The 21,780-nt window shown below is 39.5% G+C and overlaps 1 protein-coding gene across 1 annotated transcript in view; it reads right to left on the reverse strand.

Moving 5' to 3' along the window:
- The window catches only part of CNTNAP5 (contactin associated protein family member 5), a 277,200-nt gene that overhangs the window by 202,334 nt on the left and 53,086 nt on the right, over positions 1-21,780 (reverse strand). Inside the window, exon 2 of the mRNA XM_085066882.1 lies at positions 5,413-5,523. Within this exon, the coding sequence (XP_084923008.1) occupies positions 5,413-5,523 (111 nt within the window). The remainder of the gene's footprint in view (positions 1-5,412; positions 5,524-21,780) is intronic.

Consider the following 21,780-nt stretch of genomic DNA (forward strand, 5'->3'; position numbering starts at 1 on the left):
CCATTAAAAAAAACCACAAAAACTTTGCTTTCTATATTCTAGTTTTTAAGTAAGTTCTTAAACCAAGCCTATTAGCACAGATGTTCCAAGTAGCATGTCAAACATCATAACTAAATATCTGCTTTATGCTTTCTCTCTTCTGCTGCTAGAAGTGGCAGGGATGTGATATGCTTTCCAGGAAAGAGTTTGGCTTTACTGTGCACTGCCATTTTCCAGCTTGAGTACAACACCACAGGCTTATAATTTTGAAGTCAAACAAATGATATGCACTGAATAGAAATTTGGGAGATCTGTGCTGAGCTTGTGCCCTAAAAGCACAAGACTACATGGTGTCCCTGAACTGCATCTCTCTTTACATGAGCATATTTGTCTGCTGGGAATGTCACTCTTTAGATGTAAGCACTGCAGACAGCACTGACACCTGCTTGTAGCATCACCTCTCCAAAGCTGGACTTGAGAGAAAGGTATGAGCTACTGGCCATGTCTTTACAGAACAGCAGCTGCTTCATATACCTTTTCCTGTGGAGAAAAAAGCTCACTGTTTTTACCTCTCCCAAACCTTCCACAATTATCTTTTCCACAGGTGGACAGTAATTCTACTGCTAAAAAAAGAATGGCAGCTAAAATCCCTGGAACAGTAAAGCTGCATCTCACTTCTGCTAATAAAGCAAACATGTAGCTTCTGCTTGCTTTTGTGGTTATCCCAAATCCTCACCAAATACTGCTGTGAGCGCCAAAAATCAATAGATGTTCTTTTTCCTTCCACATTTACTCTGTTATACAGAGCAGGAGGTACAAGGGATACTGGCATTTTTTCCAGCACAATCTGTGTCTGCACACTTCTTTTATGCACATCATTCCTAATAGTGTGTCAACAACTCATCCCACACTTTTTTTAGTATCTGGCAAAAAAGCACATCCAAACCGGATTCACTGTTTAGTCATTTGCTCATCTACCCACCAGTGATGCTTGTCCTGTGGACTGTCTGCCAGCACAGGCCCAAGACAAAGGACAAGAAGGCTCTAACAGGCAACAAATGTGGGCTACTGAAGACACAATTTACCAGACATCATTCCTCTGAACAGATACAAGCATCCTTTTCCTGCAATTGGGCACGAAGATATTAAAGAGGGCCACAGAACTTCTATTCAGTGTGGCATAAACACAAACCAGACAAAAAATTTGGCTTTGATCATGCCCATCAGATCTGCACATCTGTTTCAGGTAATTGGAAAATACTAAGGTGTTAAGATGTCACATTGTCTCTCACACAAAAACAAGAGTGACAGGATGCTCAGTGTTTCCCCATTCTGCCCACCAGATTCCCACTGGCATCGACAGGATTCTGCACATTGTGCTACACCATCATTCCTCACAGCTCACACATTTTGCAATTTCTACAGATCATTTCAAAGGAGGCATTCAACATGGTATGGAGAAAATGCCCCAGTGGAAAAACAGTATCACAGGAATTTGATATATTGTTCATATTCTCCATGGCAACAAATCATAACATTAGAAATATGAAGAGAGCAAGGATCTGATGGTTTCTCAGTTGGAGATCCATATGATTCCAAGAAATATGATCAAATACTTTTGTTTCTTTTCAGACTGTTTGTACATTTTGCCACAGTTGTTTCAAAAATTGCATTTAAGCCCAGTGTTACGCAGTCAATGCTTTTTGATGCTCCCCAGGGCTGCTCAGGATGCCCACACTTACTTGTTGTTCATTAACACAAAGCAAAGGGAATTATTATTTCCACCCTACAGTGCCTTACAAACAGCTCAAATGGCTTTATATAGCACTAAAAACTCCTGGAATTCCTGCTGCAACTAAGTGATTCCCTGCTGCAGAATTTTACTTTAATGCCCAGATCAAATACTTCCTGGCCATAAAACAAATTCTTTTTGACATTATATATGTTTTATATTCTCATACATAATTGCCTATACTGACTACTCAGGCTGAGAGCTAATAAGAACTGAAAAATCTTAGGTGATACAGTCATATTGTAGCATTTTTCTTATTATTTTTCATTATTTACTTACGGTACACAAAAAAACTGATAAATCCCTCTCACAGGCAAAAAATATATTTCATACCTCAGAACCATATTTATCAGAATTATAGATGTTTAGCATTACCAGTACAGATTTATCAGCATTTTAATTGAGCACTATCAGCTGTTCACACAAATCTTTACTCGTGGGTACTTTGTGTGTTTGTTTTTTTAAATGGCACATTACACTACTGCAGGCCTTTTTTTTAAACAACAGCCTTTTACTTATTGTCATCTATTACTGAATGAACTTGATGAATTAGAACTTTCTATTGATAAAGGACTGGGTTGTGCTTTATAAATTCATCTTCACTTGTTGCATTCATATTTATATTAAGAAATATATTGATCTGGCTTTCTACTCGGAGGATATGTTCCTTGCAGCACTGTCTTATCAATTACAAGCAAAGATAAGCCAACTCATCAAAACATTCAACATTATCAGAGAGCCACAGCCCAGGGGTTGTTAGGAAATATTATTTCCTGTAAAGATATCTACTATTTGCATTCAAGTGACAGTCAAAGAAAGTTTCTACAGCCACCACTGCTTGATCTTCCCACCCAGGGTGAGGTACAGTGCTGCTTCTGGCAGCAGCAGACTTAGTTTTCTTCACAGTAGCTGGTATGGGGCTAATTGTGCTGGAAACAGTGTGTATAACACAGAGATGTTTCTGTTATTGCTGAGAATTGCTTACAACACAGGGCAAGGCCTTTGCTGCTCCTTGCACCACACCACCAGTGAGGAAGCTTGGGGGGCAGCTAAATTTGGGGGTGGACACACCCAGGACAGCTGACCCCAAGTGACCACAGGGATATCCCATCCCATATGGCATCATCATGCTCAGGATGTGAAGCTGGGGGATGAAGGAGGCAGAAAAGGGGGATGTTCAGAGTGATGGCTTCTCTAGTCACCATTCCATGTGATGGAACTCTGTTTTTCAGGGGATGGTTGAACCCCTGCCTGCTCACAGACAGTGGTGAATGAATTCCTTGTTATGCTTTGCATGCACACACAGCTTTGCTTCACCTATTAGGCTGTTTTTGCCTCAATCCACGAGTTTTTTCACTTTTACTCTTCTGATTCTCTGCCCTATCCCAGCAGGGGGAGTGAATGGCTGTGGGGGCTGAGTTGCTGGGCTTTTTCCTGACACGGGCCTCAGGGGTTCAAGATAATTACAGATTTGATTGGAATGTGCTAGATTGAATTTACAGCTGCTACTGCTGGTTAGCTATTAATCAGCAGCTTCTGTGTTTGCCATGGGGCTTGCTTCCCTTACTGTTTATTCGCGTCTAGGGCTCATTAGTAGCTCCTTTTTGCTTTTGCTGCTTGCTGTATTGTTTATCATCTGACTCTGCTGGGCCTGGGAACATTGTGATAACAGCAGTGGCCATGCACCTGGGCTGGCAAATGGCCAGGGCATCTCTGCTGCTCCTGTGCTGCTGCATTGGGCAGGCTGGAACTCCAGTGGGAACGCGGGTCAAAGGGGCTGTGACCTGGGAACAAGTCCCTGAGGCAAAAGGACACCCCAGGTGGCTGTGGCTGTGAATAAGCCCATGCCAGAGCATGCACATCTTGAAGTGCCTGTGGCTGTGGTCATATCTGTGCCACAGCTGGTACCTCTGAAGGGGTTGTAGTCCAAGGGTAGGTCCACACTGAAGAAGGTACTCTCTGAAGCACCTGTGGCTGTACACGAGGCCATCCTGCAGTATGTCAAAGCATGTGGCCATGGCTAAACCCATGACAAAGCACAGACTGCAGCCATGGGGAAGGCAGGACCAGGTTTACTTCTGAAAGGACAGTGGCTGGGGTAAAGGCCATGCTGGAGTGAGCAGCTGTGTGGGGCTTTGTTGTTTTCGAGGGTTAAACCACAAGTCCCCATATGAATTCTGCCAGCACAACATCTGCACATTCCTACATGAAGCCCATACAGCAAAAGAAGTAAGGTAGAGTTTAGCTTCTAGGTCCCCGTGTTGGTCTCAGCTCATCAGTTATCACATGAGAGTTCAAAACACAAAACCAAAGTTGCTGAAACAGCCCCTTACTGAGGGCTCAGTTGCAATACTCTGTCTCTTGGTCCCACACTCAGTGCTAAAAGACAGCATGGACCTTACCAGTGTGATACTGGATTGCTGAAAAACTGCAATACTTACCCCTCAATACATGTCAGAACTACTGTAGAACAGTTAACTAAGATCTATTTTAATTTCTGACCTTAAATTGAAACCACTATCATGATTTCAGACATTGGAAATATCTCTTTAAAATACAGTACAGCCAGAGCTTGACTTGAAGTACTGATTTTGAACCTCTTTCTCTTTTCTGAAGATCAAATGTTGTCATTAGAGCTATCTGCACGACCACATAAGCAAACCTATTCACCATCTCAGCCAGCAGTTGGAGACAAAAATCAAGTATCATGCTTCATGTTTACAACTTTCTTTTGTTGAGCAGTTACTATATGACCTTTTACTTGCTGAGGAACTCTGGTTCAAGAGTTTAAACATGATCTAGTATCTCCCATCTAATAATTCCTTAATGGCCTAGGCAACTCCTTATCATTAGTATTAAGCATATAAGAATGAGCCCTTTACTGTCTTTCTGTAGATTAATCAAATGGTGTTTTATTAAAATGGACACTCTAGAAATGCTTAAGGATGAAAATTCTCATTTATTTTCACTTGGAACATTTTTTCTCGTGTTTTTTCCAGTGTTTCCTAATATGAAAATCGTATGTAATATGTAATACAGGACTTTCCACTTTTAGATGTTCTACCTCTACCTTTGAAATAAGATGGTAGCCAACAACTCAAATTTGCAACAGGCTGTTAAATGATGCCCCAAATACTACCAACTTCTCTTTTCTGGTACCAAGTTTCATACTAATAGTTCCACCTTGTGTGTGAACTCATTATCTGGACCTCAAACATTTTTGATTGCATATGTCTGAAAAGTTGTTTTTCAGGTTCACTATTTCTGCAGAGTTGTGTAATCACTGAATTCCACTGGAACTTTATATCTAGCTGCTAATGTCTTTAACGCCTAGATTTTGGAACACGGTCTCAAGCCTAATGTCCTTTAAATTCTTAAAATATGGGAACTCAACAGAAGCAAAAGGACTATCTGAACTTCCTCAAAAATGTCTCTACAAGAGAAGTGGAGAGCTTTGAATTTAATAGAAGCTTTCTATAATAAAGGAGCAAATTGCTCCTACATAGCACACTCTCAGGAGAATAAATTAATGGCTCTGTTCAACTTGATTCTGAATACACTGCATACAAACAGCACAAAAAGTTATTTTTTGTAAATGTGATTAAAAAGAATAGTTTAGGCATTTCATACTGCAACCTTACCATCTCGCCTGTTGAGTTTTGCAAAGCTGGGACTGTGAGTACTGAAGAGCTCAGAGGAACTGGTAAGGGCAGCTGAAGGTAAGGGAGATACCAATGCATCATCACAATTATCTAAAAAAGAAAACAAAAAACAAAACACACAGAGGTCATCATATGAACAACACATATGCCAGCCTGTGCTATCTCCAGGTGGTGCTTTTTCTACTTGGTAGACAGAGCCTGCAGACACAGCAGACTTGTGCTTGAATTCACATGTGAGAACTGAAATTAACCCTCCAGAATGTCCAGCTCTGGTGGGACAGTAACCACATGGGAGCTGCTGTTAGGACATCAAATGCTTGAAAAGCTGGAAAGTGTCCTCCTTTCAGTGAATGAGATTTGATATCTACCCTGCAGTTAGGATGGTAATGACTCTTGCCACAAAAGCCTTAGGGAGAGTGCAGTAATGCCCTGGAAGACTTTAGAGAACACCCCAGATGGAGTGCTCAGTACAGTTTTTCCACAGAACAGATATGTAATGTAGGAGGTACAATTCCACATTTCTGCGTGGAAGTGACACACAGGGACAGGCAGCCTTTTGCCACGTGTAAAAGTGTGTGCCATGCTTCACAAGTGTCTCATGCTGCACTAAGATCACAAAACCTGAACATCTCCTTGATTTCTTCCCCAAGCTCACACAAACATGCAGGGCCAAATTAGTTTTGTTCACTCACATGAGCAGCCCCTGTGTTTCTCCCCTCTTTCATATCTGCTTCTGAGGACAGATGGGCTAGGCTAACACTCAAGTGGAATTTTTGAGCCCATAATGTTTGAATAGGGATGGAATTAAATAAAGTAAATTTTCTCATTACAATGCTGTCACATAAACAATCAAGAACATAATGTGGGGTTTCAGTAGGGAATAATAATAATAATAATAAACCCCTCTAATTTTTAATTGAATCTCCCATGGAGAAAACATGGATCTAATTACTGGTAAAGGCCTGCAGGTCAGCAGGATCTCAGGCCACCACAGTGTTCTTGCACTCAGAGAGTAAATATGCAATTTGCCAGGATTGGGGGGGAAAGGAAGGACTACAAAAGACAAAGAATAAATCTTGCTTCATAGTTATGAAAACAAATTTAGATTATTCCAAAACTGGGTGATAACTTTTCCATCTTGAGACAGATTACATTAAAATATTTCTCATGTCTTTCTACATTGACTCTCTAAAACAAACCAGATACTTTCATAATCAAAATCCAGCTCTATATGAAAGAAAATAAATGTGATCAATATAACTTATATAGGTGCATTGAAAGATGGATCTTAAAAAGCAAAAACCTATACAAAACCCTTTCCATCTCTTTGATTCCAAGAGCAAAAAGGCCTAGCAAGATCTGCATGATAGATAAATCAGGGACAAGTCTGCCACTGATGTTGTAGCCATGAGGATAAACAGCCAACAAAACAAGTACCATCATCCTGAGCAGATTCCCTGTGACTTAAACCCTTTGCATCTCAAAGAGAACTTCTGAAGGGTCCATAGAGTACCAGAACTGTTCTATTTGGACTTAAAAAACTCAAACAAAACAACTGTAAATTGAAGGTCGTCATTTGTCACTTGTGAACTGAACAGAGATTTAAACGAAGATGTCAAATGGTGACTACATCAGGGCACTGAATTTACCCAACCTTCAGCATTCTGTAAAACCAGCTGAGAGGTTGGGAATCTCCCAAAAGAAGGTTCAAAGTCCTAGCGGAGAGATCTACATGACTGTTCAGCAACACTTAAAACATGAGGCTGGAAATAACTGAACGCAGAGATTTCAAATTAAATAGCGTCTAGACTGCTGGCTCTCTTCAGCTCCCGGTGGTTGCTTCTGGGCCACGAGAGAACTCAGCACATCAATCAGCCTGTGATCCACAGTTATCCATGACAAGAGTCCCAGTGACAATCTCTGGGCTCTCACTGTTCCCCAAAGATAGGACTGGATACCTATGGGACACCAACTGTCAGCATCACAGAAAGAGGAAACCAGAGCAACACATTTAAGGTTTTCCCTGGGATCTCTGGAGGCTGCAGCCTGAGAAGTGACAATTAGCTCCTGTAACTATGAGATGCTTTGTCTGCACTTCCATATCCTTTCCTTCTGTCCCAATGCACTGTCATCTGTATCTCTGCTGCTACAGCACTGCAACATCATTTTCACACAATGTTCTGGGATCCCTGTTTTGCTTTGTTCTAAAAAAGAAAGAGGAAAAAAAAAAAGGAAGAAAGAAAAAACCAGCTGAACTACAGCTAGGAAACCTTCCCTGAATTAATATCTAACTATAAAAACATGTAAGTTTAAGACTTCAGGATTTAGGACAGCATTAAAAAATTGATGATAGTTCTGCGAGCACCAGAACTAATACAGTCCAACTTTCAACAGATAAGAGAGTAATGATTGATTGACTCAGAGTGCATGCAGGAATTTCCTCCAAGTGCAGAATATTTTTGAATGGACACTCTGACAAGATGAAAGGTCACTCTTCTGCCCTTCCCTCACTCAAAACTAATTTTGCAACACTGGAGGTTGCAGCAACAGCTCGAGGTGCACAGACCTACAACACAGGACATGGCACAGTTTTTACATTCCAAATGAAATTCCATAGTACAGCAAAGTGCTTGGGATGCCCCAGTCAACTTATACATGCCCAACAATCCAGATCATTTGCAGAACAGCTCTGGTACATCCCTTGTCAGAGATGCAACACGTTCAGATTTGAGACTTAAAATCTCTTCTTAAAACTTAGCTGAAATGGGGTACAGAGTTCACAAAGGTGGCATGTACAGTGAGGGTCATTCCACTGGCCCTGCTTCCATGAGAAGGCAAGACTGAAAAGGAAACAAACCAACCACCAAAAACACACCTCTCAAGATTAAAAAACTCTCCAAGAGAGGATGTTCAAGCTTCCTTTTGTGATGGATATAGACAAGGAAAAGATGAAAAAATTTGTGCTTGTGGAAGATGAGAGAAGATCCATGGTAAAACCATGGCAAAGCCAATGTATCCTGATTCCCACCATATAATCTCAGCACACACATTTCAAGAGACTTTATACCCCCTGCTTACAGGTTGTTACAGAAAAAAAAAAAATATTACAGGTGCTCCCATATTTACAGCTCCTTACCTATCGTTCCTGACCTGTGTCTCCATTTGCTTTGGAAGTTCACCTGTCAGAACAGGAACTTTGCTTCTTTGAGGCATTGTATGCCTATTAAAAACACTGGTTTTAATGATGAATAGTTCTACACTACAGAACCAATTAAAACATCTGGACACTCACAAAAGAGCATTTACTAGTCAGTTGTTCAGTTGTTTTCTCCTGTTTTCCTTGACAAGATAATTAGCAAAGAAATAATGAAAAAGAGGATCTAATTGTACCTAAAAGCCAACTTCTTTATGCAAACCACACAACAGTACAGATGTTGACTTGCATTTGAAAAAAGGTGCTGACCTTGAATATGCCAACTTCTGAAAAACAAGGAAGCACCGACAGCATTTACAGTGTCATGAGTATTACCAGAACTTTCATAAGCAATCTTGCTTCTGAAATTAGGAAAAATATTTCCGTATATCAACCTGAATTTTCTGATTTTTATTCACTTATGATTTTTAGAAAATAATGATAAAATTTACAAAAAAACAAAGGAGAAATTAATCTATTATATTTTTATTTTCATACTATGAAGTTGTTTTATTGGTTGATTGATTGGTTTTGATTCTTTTCTTGTAGCTTGAATTACCCTCCAAATAAAACTAAGGAAATATCTTCTTCCTCTTTCCTCATGTATTTTAAGTTTTATACAGAATGCTTTGGACAATCCCACAAATATAAATGCTATCAGTTCGAAAGCATTCAAGTGAGATTTAGACTCTTAGACTTCTTTGAAACATGCCAGATATTACCAGCTTTACCTAATAGTACACAAAACAGAATTTCAGGAAAGGCCTTTTGCCCAAATATCTGATTAAGCTCTGAATGTTTTGAAGGCCTTCAACATGTGTGAAAAAAATAACTGAAAAAAATGTATCAAAGTCCCAGAGAGACAGTATTTCAAATGCTCCTGAAGAATGGCAGATTTCTGAAATACAGCTAACATACTACCAAAACAGGGTTTGCATTGAAATCAGAGATTCAGACTAACTTTCCTAGTTCTAGCAGTACACATTTCACACTGATGTTGGCAGGCATGGCATGATCCAGTCTATAACTTTCTTCAAGGCTGAGGCAGCCTTCATCAGCAGAATCAAAACAAATTTAGAAGATGTCTGATTAGTGGACACTGAAGTAATTTAGGAAATCACAAACCCCAGAAACCCATCATGGTCACACTAATGTTTCTTAGAGCATGTCCTTTGAAGAGGATCTATCCCTGGAGCACAGGCAGAGTCATTACCAGCCACAACTGAGATGTGTTACCAAACCTGTCCTGCTCCTATTTCCCTGGTTCACTTGAAGAGTCAGTGAACTGACAAAACACACTGATTTCCACTTGTGAAGGCCATGCAGAAAGGTCACTAACACTTCCTGAACAAAAGCTTTGATGAAGAGGACACCATCAGTGAAAGATCTCCAGTCCCTGGGCTCCACACATTTTCCAGACATCATCTTCTAACTGCTTTAGGTAGTGCTGTACCCTCACCAAGACAAATGTGCAGAAAATACTTGACTGAGAAGTTCACTTTTTTTTTTACATGGCAGTATATTGTTCATCAAGATCTCCTATCACTATGATAAATAATTACTTATACTGGTACTTACACCCACGATCTCATATCACCATCAATGCAAACTATCTGACAAGCCACAGTAAAACTCAGATCTGTGCTGCAGCTACTCTATTAGCAACCATAAGCATCACAAAATAATTATAAATACCATGACAGCAATACTCCAAATAGGAAAATGGGACTAGTGTTGCCCAGTCCATAGCATGCAAACTATTAATTGAGCCAAAATTGCTTCCTCTTTGCAAAATACAAGAATTGAACATTATGAAAAAGGAGAGAATTGTAACTCAGAAACTGGTGTGGTTAGGTCCCACAATGGAATCAAAAAGACAAATTCAGAAGAGGGTAATTGTTATGCCTCCTGCTCTATCCCGTGGTAATAAAAGCATTTTAAGGGAAGGTGCCTCCTGTAGGTGCTCTACTTCAAGAACACAGGGCCTGGCACATCACCAAAGAGCTCCTGCAATAGACCTTGCTCATACATCTCTCCTGAAGCAGATAAAATAGGTGCAGTGAGGGCAGGAATGCTTGTCACCAGCTGTGCAAAGCCCTGCCTGAACCACAAGCCCTGAACTTCAGAGGGAGTTTAGCAAGGGCTTCACCGACTCACAGAGCTTTTGCACACTAATAGCTATTTAAATACAGGTATGTCCATTTTGTAGTAAAAAATAAGGACTTTTCAGGGCACACCAGAGGCCTTGTAGCTTACTCCTAGAGGTCTCACTTGGAAATTAAAGGTATATTATATCAGCAAGACTTTTGTTGCCAAGATATAATTTTATTCATTATTAAAATACCAGCAGAGTTACAGATGGTACTGAAGTTAAATTGTGTGCATCATTTTGATTGCAATTGTAAATTGTCTCCATACTGGGGTTTGAAGTTGAAAAGATTCACTGGTATTTATAGGCTAGATAAAATTCCTCTTAGCATTACCCACTTAATGGCATACTTTGTTTTAAAGATGTAAACCACACACTTTGTACCATGCCTCTAACTGTCCTCAGGAGTGACCACTGATGCCTTTCACTTCATCTGTTTTTCTCATGCCTTCTGCAGCTACAATTGTCCTTTGAAAAGGCAAGAAATACATATTTGGACTTACTGTGGAAATTAACCTTCACCGTTACAGTCCAATGTGCATGGGAGAAAGAGGAGCTTCTGTGAGGATTAAAAAAATTACACAAAAGGCACAGAAAGTGCAGCAACATGGAGTATGGCTACAGATTTGGAAGAGATTGAGAGTTATTTCCATATCAACAGTCACTACAAAAAAGCATCTCACGGGAACTACCAACTACAGCTTTAGTGACCTCAGTAAATGATGCTTGAAAACATGACAAGAAAAAATAAAATAAACCACAATCAACCTGTTTTTCTGTAAAAAGAAATTCCTTCTTTTTTCCTTTTTTTTTCCTAGAGACTGGCTACACGTACATGCACAGCTGTGAACTCCATCTGTTAGCTGAAATGCATGGCATATTTTTCAAGATATAAGACACTAGAGAAAGTACTTAACAACACAACATTCCTTTTTCTTTTCTCGCTATACCGCAAATAAACGTCAATAGTTAAGCTAATCATGAGCTCTTCCTAAGCAACTGTAAATTACATAAGTGTTCTTTCATATGCCTGTAAAGACATAAAAGTATTAATCAATCAGTGCATTTATAGAGTATCTTTTATGATACAGTGTGCACATATAACCTTGTCACACAAAAAGTGGTCAAGTCTGATTTTGAATGACTCAAGGGGCTCTCATAAAACTGATTCAATACTGGGTCTTATTTCTTTTACTGAAACAAGCATGTCTGCCATGTAATTCCTACTCACAATAATGAAGTAGAATTGCATTTGAGGAACAGAGAGACCACATGACACGTGGGCTCAAAATATGAATTTCAAATAACATCAATGCAGTGCCAGTAAACTAATATGCAGAAGCAATTCTTGTTTTGAGAGGGTGAAAGAACATCAGACTAAGCCAATTACCAACAAAATAAAGAAGAATGATCTGAAGTTAAAGGAAGAAGTGTTCTCAGATTTCAGCTCTGTCATAGTCCATGTCATTTAGGTGAGTCATAATGCCTGCAGCTACAAAATGAAGGTACCCATCACTTTATCTTATACTGCACACTTTTCATTAGATCAGAGGCTCTCTGTCAGACAGGAATGAGCTGTTGTCAATGAATAGCAAATCCATCACAGAAATCCATTTTTGATATCTCAAAAATTATTGAAACTGCTCAACATGGAAAACAAAAAAGGATCACAACAAAAGGATGTGCTGACTCAGCCTTTCAGCATTTATATTTCAATGAACAGCCTGCAAAAGCATGTTATTGTCCAAAGCCATGATTTGCTCTCAGCAGGTGTAACAGCAGTTGCCAGAGATTCTTACTACTTTCTTCTCAGAATATAATGCTTCTTGTGCCTCTTTGCATCTCCTTTCCACATTTCTGAGATCCTGTTAATGTAAGAGTGCTTTGATCTTTGACCTGAGAGCAGAAACCTGCAAAGCTGACACCACAGATGGAGCAGGTTTTATACCTGAAAACTGCCCTTTTGACATTTAACACACTTCAGGAAAGAGACAGTATAAATTCCTTCACATCATGGCAGGGAATTGTATCCTGAGATTACCTTTCTGTACAGGAAAGTGATTTTGTCAGCACATGGCAGTTTTTGCTACATTATAAGAAAACAATCTAAGAACATGGAGGTCCTTTTCTCTGGCCACACATCATCACAAGCACCCTTTTCATCTTGGACTAGATGAGACATGTTACTCATACATTTCGAACAAAGGTTGAAAGTTTATCTATACCAAAGATTAAGACTGTCTTTTAACATTTCAGAAGTTTTAGCAGCACTGGCAAGAAGAGAAACTTGATGTCTTTCAAAAGCATCAGACTTTGCTACAAGCATGCTCTGTTCACCAGAGGCCATCACTGAAGGAGCTCAGGGCTCCATTGATTAAGCCATGGATTCCAAAAAACAGAACAGCATTTACCTTAAGATACCACAATACAATTAAAAAACCACCAAATTTGCAGGAAAAAATGTTAATGTATGTGCACCCCTTAGCAAGGATGCCAGGATCATTATTAGAAGAAAAACACAAGAATGATCAGAGCCAGCTGGACTGAGTTCTATAGCATTCACCAGCAGAAAATTAAAATGCAGAGGGGGTATGGCAGATTTTCTGCTGGTGTTATTCAGTGTTAAAATTGTTCAGGAATTCATTGGTGAAGCAGTTTTTCTAAGTTTTCTAAATACAATTTTTAAATGGAATGTAAATACTTGTTTCACTGAGTATAAGGTTTATTGAGAAAAAACCCAAATAAACAAGCAGGAGAGAAAAAACGAAAAGCTTTCTGCACAGAAGCAGCAGCACACAGGTTATCATGCTGACTACATGAAAGCCAGTTTGGGAAACACAAGTGGTTTATTTGCAGGTGGGAGAAAATGACCATTTCAGATAACTAACATCACTAAAAAAAAAAATCTATTTTCTAGTCAAATTTGGAAGAATAGTTTCAATAATTTAAGTAGAGCCATTACATCTTCTACCACTTAATATTCACCCAAATGAGAGAGAAATGTAGAAACATAGTTCTGACTCCTTAGAATCATAGAACAGAATCACAGAGTCATTAAGGTTGAAAAAGACCTCCAAGAACATTGAGTCCAATCTTTGACTGAACACCACATGAACTAAGCCAGAGCACTAAGTGCCACATCCAGTCATTTCTTGAACACTTCCAGGGATGGTGACTCCACCACTTCCCTGGGCAGTCCATTCCAGTGCTTAACAACCGTGTCAGTAAAGAAATTCTTCCTGATGTTCAACCTGAACCTCTCCTGGCACAGCCTGAGGCTGTTTCCTCTTGTCTTTTTATTGGTTTCCTGGGAGAAGAGGCTGATCCCCACCTGGCTACAACCCCCTTTCCAGTAGCTGCAGTTAGTGATGAGGTCTCCCTTGAGTCTTCTTTTCTCCAGGCTTTTCTCCCACCTCTCCAAACTGAAGAGTCCTTCATACAAATGGACATTTATGCTATTCCCCACACCTTGAGTCACCTTCAAATTCAGTATGCTTGTGGCAGCACTGCTGCAAACTTCAGTGGAGCATCTCAACACCGGCTGCTTCTCACCATCACACCTGTGACCATGGACACCTAAGATCAGACCTGGAAGTGAAGGACTCTGCCTTAGAAGAGAAAAACAAGAATCCAGTTACCATGATAGGCTTCCTTTTGGGGATTCACACCATCTTCACTAATTCAGGGATGAATGCAAGAAAGAAAGTTAGGGAAGAATCAGCCCTTTTTAAGTTCTTGTCTTGTCCTGCTTCCTCAGCACAGTACCATGGTTCACATACTCTCAGAGTCTTTGAAGTCACACAGTTTACCCCCACCTTGGAGCAAGACCCAGGAGTGTCTGCATCAGTGTGCTGCCTCATTCCCATTCCCTCTCTTTTTAACCCAACCATTACTTCAGAAGAGCAATGAGGCTGGACAACAACCATCATGTGGGAAGTGCAATCAGGCTTCAACTTTTGCTTCCCAAAGAAGATTTTTCTGCTCTGCTTCCTATGGACCTCTATGGGGAAGGGACCATTTATACAGGCAGACCTTGCAAAGACTTTCAGACAATGCCATAACTTTGTCTGGTTAGGTTATATTGTGCACATCTAAATTTAGAGCTGCTATCTGTAAGCAAACAACAGAGGCAGATTGTGGAATGTTGATGAATTTCACAGGCATGCCCAGGTAAGAATGCACAGCAATTTAAAAGCCATCAATAACCAAGAGGTTGTCCCCTGAATTTTCAAATCAATCATGATAAAATGAATTCAGTTTTTATTTTCCCTTTGAATCTTTGGTAAACTCATGGATAAAACTGATTTAAGGAGAGAGAATACACAGCACAGGATTAGCTAAATGTGTTCTGTTCGGAGGGGTTCACTAAATGTTTTCAGTTTGGAAGAGAGTCTCTTCAAATTGTGTAACATGCAGGATGGCACACTGAAAACCAATTATAACCCTGAGAATTTCAGTGCATCCCATAAGGCTGAGAGAATGTTCAATTTGCAGGCTGTGAGCAAGGATTAACAGAGATGAAGGTAGCAGTAAGTGCCCATGTACCATTGCATTTAAATGTAATGTCATTTCAAGGGATGATAAGTAATCATTTCATGTCTCAATAACCTCCAACAAAAATGCCTTATTTAGCCCCGAAACACCAATTTTTAAGGCTCTTCTATGCAAGTTAATGGTTTAGATAAGAGACAGGATTGAAAAAAGTTCAAAATTCCCATTCTAAAGCAAGGTGAATGCAGCTTTGATGTCAGTTTAAAGATGAAAATTTTCTTCCAGGCATTTCTTGGGGCAGTGTGCTCTCTCTTCATCAGTCATAGTGGCATTTTTAGTGCCACAGGAGAAAAAAAACATACAGATCTCTTAGATCTAACATGATAGCAAACAAGCAAGACAGTTTATACACAAACTTTTCTAACTACCTGTGATTATTTTGAGAATCAGTACTTGAGACTCAACTGATGCCACAGTCTTCATTACAAACTTATGCAACCTTAGGCTCTAATGCCATGCTCTGAGCAAGACTCCTGGCACTATATGACCACAGTCCTCAGCCTCTCCATCACTGTAATTCTGGCCCATTACTCAGAGCCACTTCAGCATCTCTCTCAGTGTATTTTCTCTTGAGTGGAAGGTATTTCCTAGCCCTCTGCAAAACATATCTGCTAATTATCATGATAATTTGAACCCATCTAGTGTTTTCTGCATTATTTTCAGAGACAGATGGACTGTAACTCCTGGATTTAACACAGAACACTGGAGGTGGAGGAGAATACTCTCATAACCTATGTGAATACAGAGTAATAGAAAAAGAAGGCAAAAGGATGTAACCAGAACAAGTAGGACTGTCCACATGAGGGTTATGCAAAACTTGTTCTGCAGCAAGTTCACATGCATTAATAACAGAATTAATAAATAACAGCTATAAAATACACTAAGGATTGCAGTGCAGTATTTCTTTCACATGGGCTTAAACAAAACCAAGCATTCTTAATTTTAAAAAACACAGTGAAAATTTAAACAACTAAAAAAAAGGTGAAATTCAACAAGATGGCAGTTTTGATTTAAAGTATTGATTCATGCATCAGTGTAAATGCCAACAGAACTCCAGCAGTCAGCTACCTTTTATTTTGTCTAAAGAAGCTATTTTTCATCCAACAAGGAAAAAGGTTCACTTTCTATCAGTAGTCCTCTTTGTGAGGAACTTTGCAAACAAACAAAGTCTTCATCACAGAAAAAAAAAAATCAAATCAACTGAAGTCCTATTCATTGTCCCCTGTCACAAACAGCATCCAAACCTGAGCCATCTTTGCAAAGTTACCATAAGAAGCCTTTGTAGATACAGTTGTCAGATGTGGAACAATTTGGGTAATAATTTGATAACTTTATTTTCAGATATGGCAAACAGACAGCTCCCCATGCTCCCTAATTGCTTGTCATTTTGTTTACACAGATCCAATTCCTTCAATACTGAATGACTAGCTCAAATGCTTTCACATAAAATTATGGCTCAATCCAGACATGCTTCCTTAAAAACAAAGAAACTGCATATATTAGGGTAATAATCTTTTAAACAACAGAGGAAAGCTCAGCTGTGTATTTTCTTTCTCACTTTAAATCAAATTCAGATCCTGCTTGGATTTCTGCTGGTTCACATCCTGTTTTAATACACAAACTCCCAGAGGTTTTATCTCTTCAACAAAGCAATTAATAAAGCGTGACTCAGGCCATTAAAGGTTTGTTTTATGCCCTTCTCAATCCCTTGAGATAAATAGAAATTGATGTTTATTTTGAGCCTTTTGAAATCTGAATAATTTCTGCAAAGTCCTGCAGCCCTGAAACTAGAATCTAATTACCTGCAAGTGTTTGCAGATATAAGTATACATTCAAACTCACTCTTCTGTGTGGCAAGCTTTTTAAAGATCAAAGAGTTACCTCTAGCCTTGAGGCTCCTTATTTGAAAATGCACGTTAACATTTAATGGTGTCACATTCCAAAGCCCTGCATATTGCTTTGAAAATGTATTCCTCAGTGGTGGAAACAGCTTTCCTTGCTGCTAGCACTAATCAAAGGGACAGGAACATGCTTTCAGAAGATCCATGGTCAATGCCTCCAACACAAGAAATGCAAAGCCTGTTTATCTCACAAGCAGTTATTTGCAGCATCCTAACTCAGTACATCAGCCCAATGAAAAGGTGAAAGAGGTCTTTCTCTTCAGTTTTGCCCTGGAGGAGTCAACAAGCAGATCTTACGACTTTTCTTGCCATTGAAGAGAATCACTCCTGAAACTCAGAATCAAAGAATGGTTGAGGCTGGGAGAGAGCCCAGGAGATCACACAGGGTTCCCTACAGCAGCTTGCCCAAGACCAGGGTCAGGCTCATGTTTGTCTTAGCAAGGCTCTTCCCTAATCCTTAGGGGCAGTGAAACAAGCTTGAGTCTGTAAGTTCATTAAATCTATCTGATCATACACCAAAAACTGGCACTTGGGAATGACAAAGCTCGTGTCCTGACCGACTTTAGCTTGGAGAAACTATGAGAAGCTGCCTTCTGCATCCTATTAAGCTGAATGGAAGCAGGTGAGCTTCAGATAAATTATTTTTCCAGGTCACAAAAGGACTTTAATATAATAATAACATCTCTAAATTTGTGTTTATATGATAATGCAGAGCATTACACTAAAGAGGTGGTTATATGGAATTTGTCACATTTCCAAGAAAGGGTTAAGGAAGGCTGATAATTTTCTTCTCTTCATCTGTATTATTCCTATTTGTTTTCTCTTTCCTTGAAATAGAAATCAGTTCCAAACTAACATGCTACATAGTTGCTTATATTTGGGTGTTTACTTGTGTAGGTTTGTTCATCAGAAAGGCACATCTAAAACACTGAAAGATTCAGGGATACAAGTAAATAAAGGAGTGGGAGGGAGGTGCATAATTTGTTTTTTTAACCTCAGGATGTTTCAAAGTTGTGAAAAGAAGGAAAACAAACATGTCAGAATGTTAATTCTTAGGCATATCCTCTGTTACACTTATTATTAACTGCATGAATCCTGGGTTACCCAAACAATGCTGAGGTTGGACCACATTATGAAAGACCACATAAGACATCACACTGGCTTCTGCTACTGTTGAAATTGCTCCTTTCACCTAGATTGGTAATAAAGGGAATGACGAGGGAAAAGTGTAAAAGCCCCTCCCAGCAAACCCATGAAACTCCAGAATGACCTGAGCATTCCCTGTCACACACTCATCCCTGGAAGGTTAAGTGGATTTTGATGAAGCCATCAGCTTCATCTGCAAAGAGCTTGAGCCAATGCCAAATGAGGTCAAAGGGATTTTTTCCCCTCCATTAGCTTCAATGGGCTCTGAATAAAACCCAGTGGGCTCCAGTGTGCCCACTAATTGTTAAGGGAATTAGAATTCCAGTAAATCATTATGACTGTGGTCACTTGAAATCAGAATGACAAAGGGGAAATTACAGGATCCCCTGCATATCTCTGTGTGAACCACTGAATTCATGTTAAAACTGTGATAATGTCGCAGAATTTAGGAATACCACCTCAGGCAATGCAAAACAACACCTACTACACCAGGTTAATTCCTGTCCCCTTGAATTCCAGAGCAATAATGCCTCATAAATTCAAGTGACTATTTATGTACCCACATCAAACCCCCTAAATACCATCTCCTACTCTCAAAGGTAACCTACCTTTCATGAAATTATTTTGAAAGTTCATGTCTATTGGTACAAAGCAGAGACTGATTCAAAGGCCATGAGACTATATATATTATGAAAAGAAGGTATCAAGTAAGACAGTTTTATACAGATATATAATTAATATCTTATATTTAATATATTCTAGTATATAGCATATATATACACAATATATTATTTTTTAAATAAAGTGAGGCCAATTTGTTAATCAAATTCCCACCACACTGACACACAAGCTGTTGCCATTTGAGTTTCACACTGAACCATTCTTTAAACATTGGAGACCAACATGATGTTATGCAGCCTTTATTTACCTATTAACTGGAGGATGCTTACAGCATTTGCCATTACCCTGGCTAATGCTTCAGCACATCCAGAGTCATGTTATTCCATTTCAGTTTCTTGTCTGCAGCAGTGTTTCCAGAAGGAGCCACGTCCGTGTGACATTCACAGACATGCTCTGCAGCCAGTCTGAGCAGGGCCATGCACAGCAATGGCTGTGGGCTGCACAGGAAACCAAGCCAAGTCTGGTTAAATGAACAGAAGCAAGTCCAAGCTTGGTTGCCATTCCAGTTGTAAACAGCAGTCCTAACTGCAGTAGGGACCGTGCAGGGTAGCAAATGCAGACAGCAAGGGACCCCTTTGGAATGGTGCTTTATGTGACATTAAGCATGGCTTCCCTCTCTCTGGCAGGGCATTTTACATTATCCCCATGTTGCAAAGATGGAAATGAGGCAGGAGACAAGGTCATACAGAAATCCTTTTGGATAAATGGGAACTGAACAGCCTTCTGGAGCCCCTCAACACTGAGGAGCTTTGCTCCCATTACTCTTATTTCTTCTTCTCATAGAACAATCAGAACAAGTTTTTCATAACTCAACAAATGCATGAAAATTGCCAGAATTGAGTCAGGGGAAAGGATGGGGAAACTAAAGGAAAAAATTAAGAATACAGGCATTAGGAGAGTTGAATAGGACAAATACCAAGAAAAGAGGACAAGCATGTACAGTTATAGCCTTCCATTTTCTAAAAGAGCTCAGATCTGTTATGACGGTGTTTGAGTAAAGAAAAATGGAATACTATGGGGATTGGTAGAGTGGAAGCTAATTTAGGTATATGTCTGGAGCTTGGGTTGATTAGGTCATTCACAGCCTGAAGCTTTCTGGCCATAATAAAGCCTATTCCAAACCAACCCTGCTGCGTCTCACTTCTGTTTATTTGACTAGTTCTGTTCAAGGTCCAGATTTGGCAGAGCTTCTGTTTCCCCCAAAGTGCATTTCATTTTCAACCATCTGCTAAAGACTCCAAGCCTCTTCTCTGAAATTTGAAAGATTTAATGACAATTAGCATGAAAATACTCTTTTTAATTTTATTAACAGATTGTAGAATCAAGAAAAATCACAGGGGAAAAATGTATTAAATAGCATTGCCTTTCTCCATCACTAGACTTGCCTACCAAGTGGTATGTACAAGGCACATGTGGGTAGCTGCACAGCACTTTGAATGCAGAGCTACAACATTAATCCTGGAAGAATAATCACAACAGCCAACTTGTGCTATCACATAGCTTTACTGACTCCAGTAAGACCTTGTAGAGATGCACTAAGGCATATGCAAGTCACTCAACAGAATCATGTTATTTGGTTTCAAGTCCCCTACCTCTGGCCCAATCTGCCAGCTCCCTGCCTCCTCCCCAAGTATCAAATTCAGGAAATGTTGGAGGAAGGCATTTTCTCACACTGCTGGTCTCAGACGTTCAAGGGAATAAAACTTCATCTGGAAAGCTTCATTGCTGCATGATACATGTACTATATGGGAAAATTCCCATATTTTGAATAATTGTTATTTAAAAAAAAAAACCAAAAAAACCCAAAACCATTTAAGTTTCTTTTTTTTTAAGAGATCCATAAATTCATGACATTTCTATATGAGTCAAAGCCACTTGGCTTTCATTTCTTGGAAACTGCTTTTTTTATTTTTAAATACTCACTGTCACTGCACAGACTCTCAGCTTCACAGTAATTCATGTCATTGGCAACCTTTAGAAACCTGACTTACACTGTTAATGTAGTAAAACAAGGCAGACATGTAATTATGCCTGGAAAATAAAATCTTTTGCAGGCTTTAACAGCATCTCAGACATCAACTGAATTAGTTCCACCTGTCAAGTGGTCAGATGGGCATTCTTGAGACATACTTGAGAATATATGTCCAACTACTTATATTTCTTGCAAAGAACAAATTATCTCTTCCAGTACACTGTGAAGCCAAAATAATTCCTTTTCCTCCCAATTAGGAGAGATATCAGGTTTTTCCCTCTGCAAGCTTGTACCCAACCCTGCCTTATAGCATCAATAGAAATGTACAGCTGCACTTTATGGCCAGATGTATTTATGACTCAGATTCCACTGTGCCCTCCACATGCCCCAGCCACTGATTCTGCACAGGAAATCCAGATCAGTGAACTCCAGTCTGCTCTCGGAAACACTTTTCCATAAAAATCCGACAGACCAGGACTCTTCAGCCAGAGCTGAAGGAGAGGCAGCTTTTCAAAAAACTTGGTATACAAAAATGATTTAGAGTATTTTTGGAGTTCTGTTTACTTTCCAGCCCTCTGAGTTATGTAATCAGGAAACCTTAAGTTTCAGTGGGCTGAGGATACGAGTCCAAAGTTGAGTTACCTGTGTTTAAACAAGGTTCATTTTTACTGCATTCTTATTGCAAGCACAACTTAGTATTTTTGGAAGCATATGGGGAGAAGGTTGGATTTTGGAGCTAATGGGAAAGCAATAG

The sequence above is a fragment of the Lichenostomus cassidix genome, chromosome 7 (genome assembly GCF_008360975.1).
Source record: "Lichenostomus cassidix isolate B80296 chromosome 7, HeHo_3.0, whole genome shotgun sequence".
Taxonomy (NCBI): Eukaryota; Metazoa; Chordata; class Aves; order Passeriformes; family Meliphagidae; genus Lichenostomus; species Lichenostomus cassidix.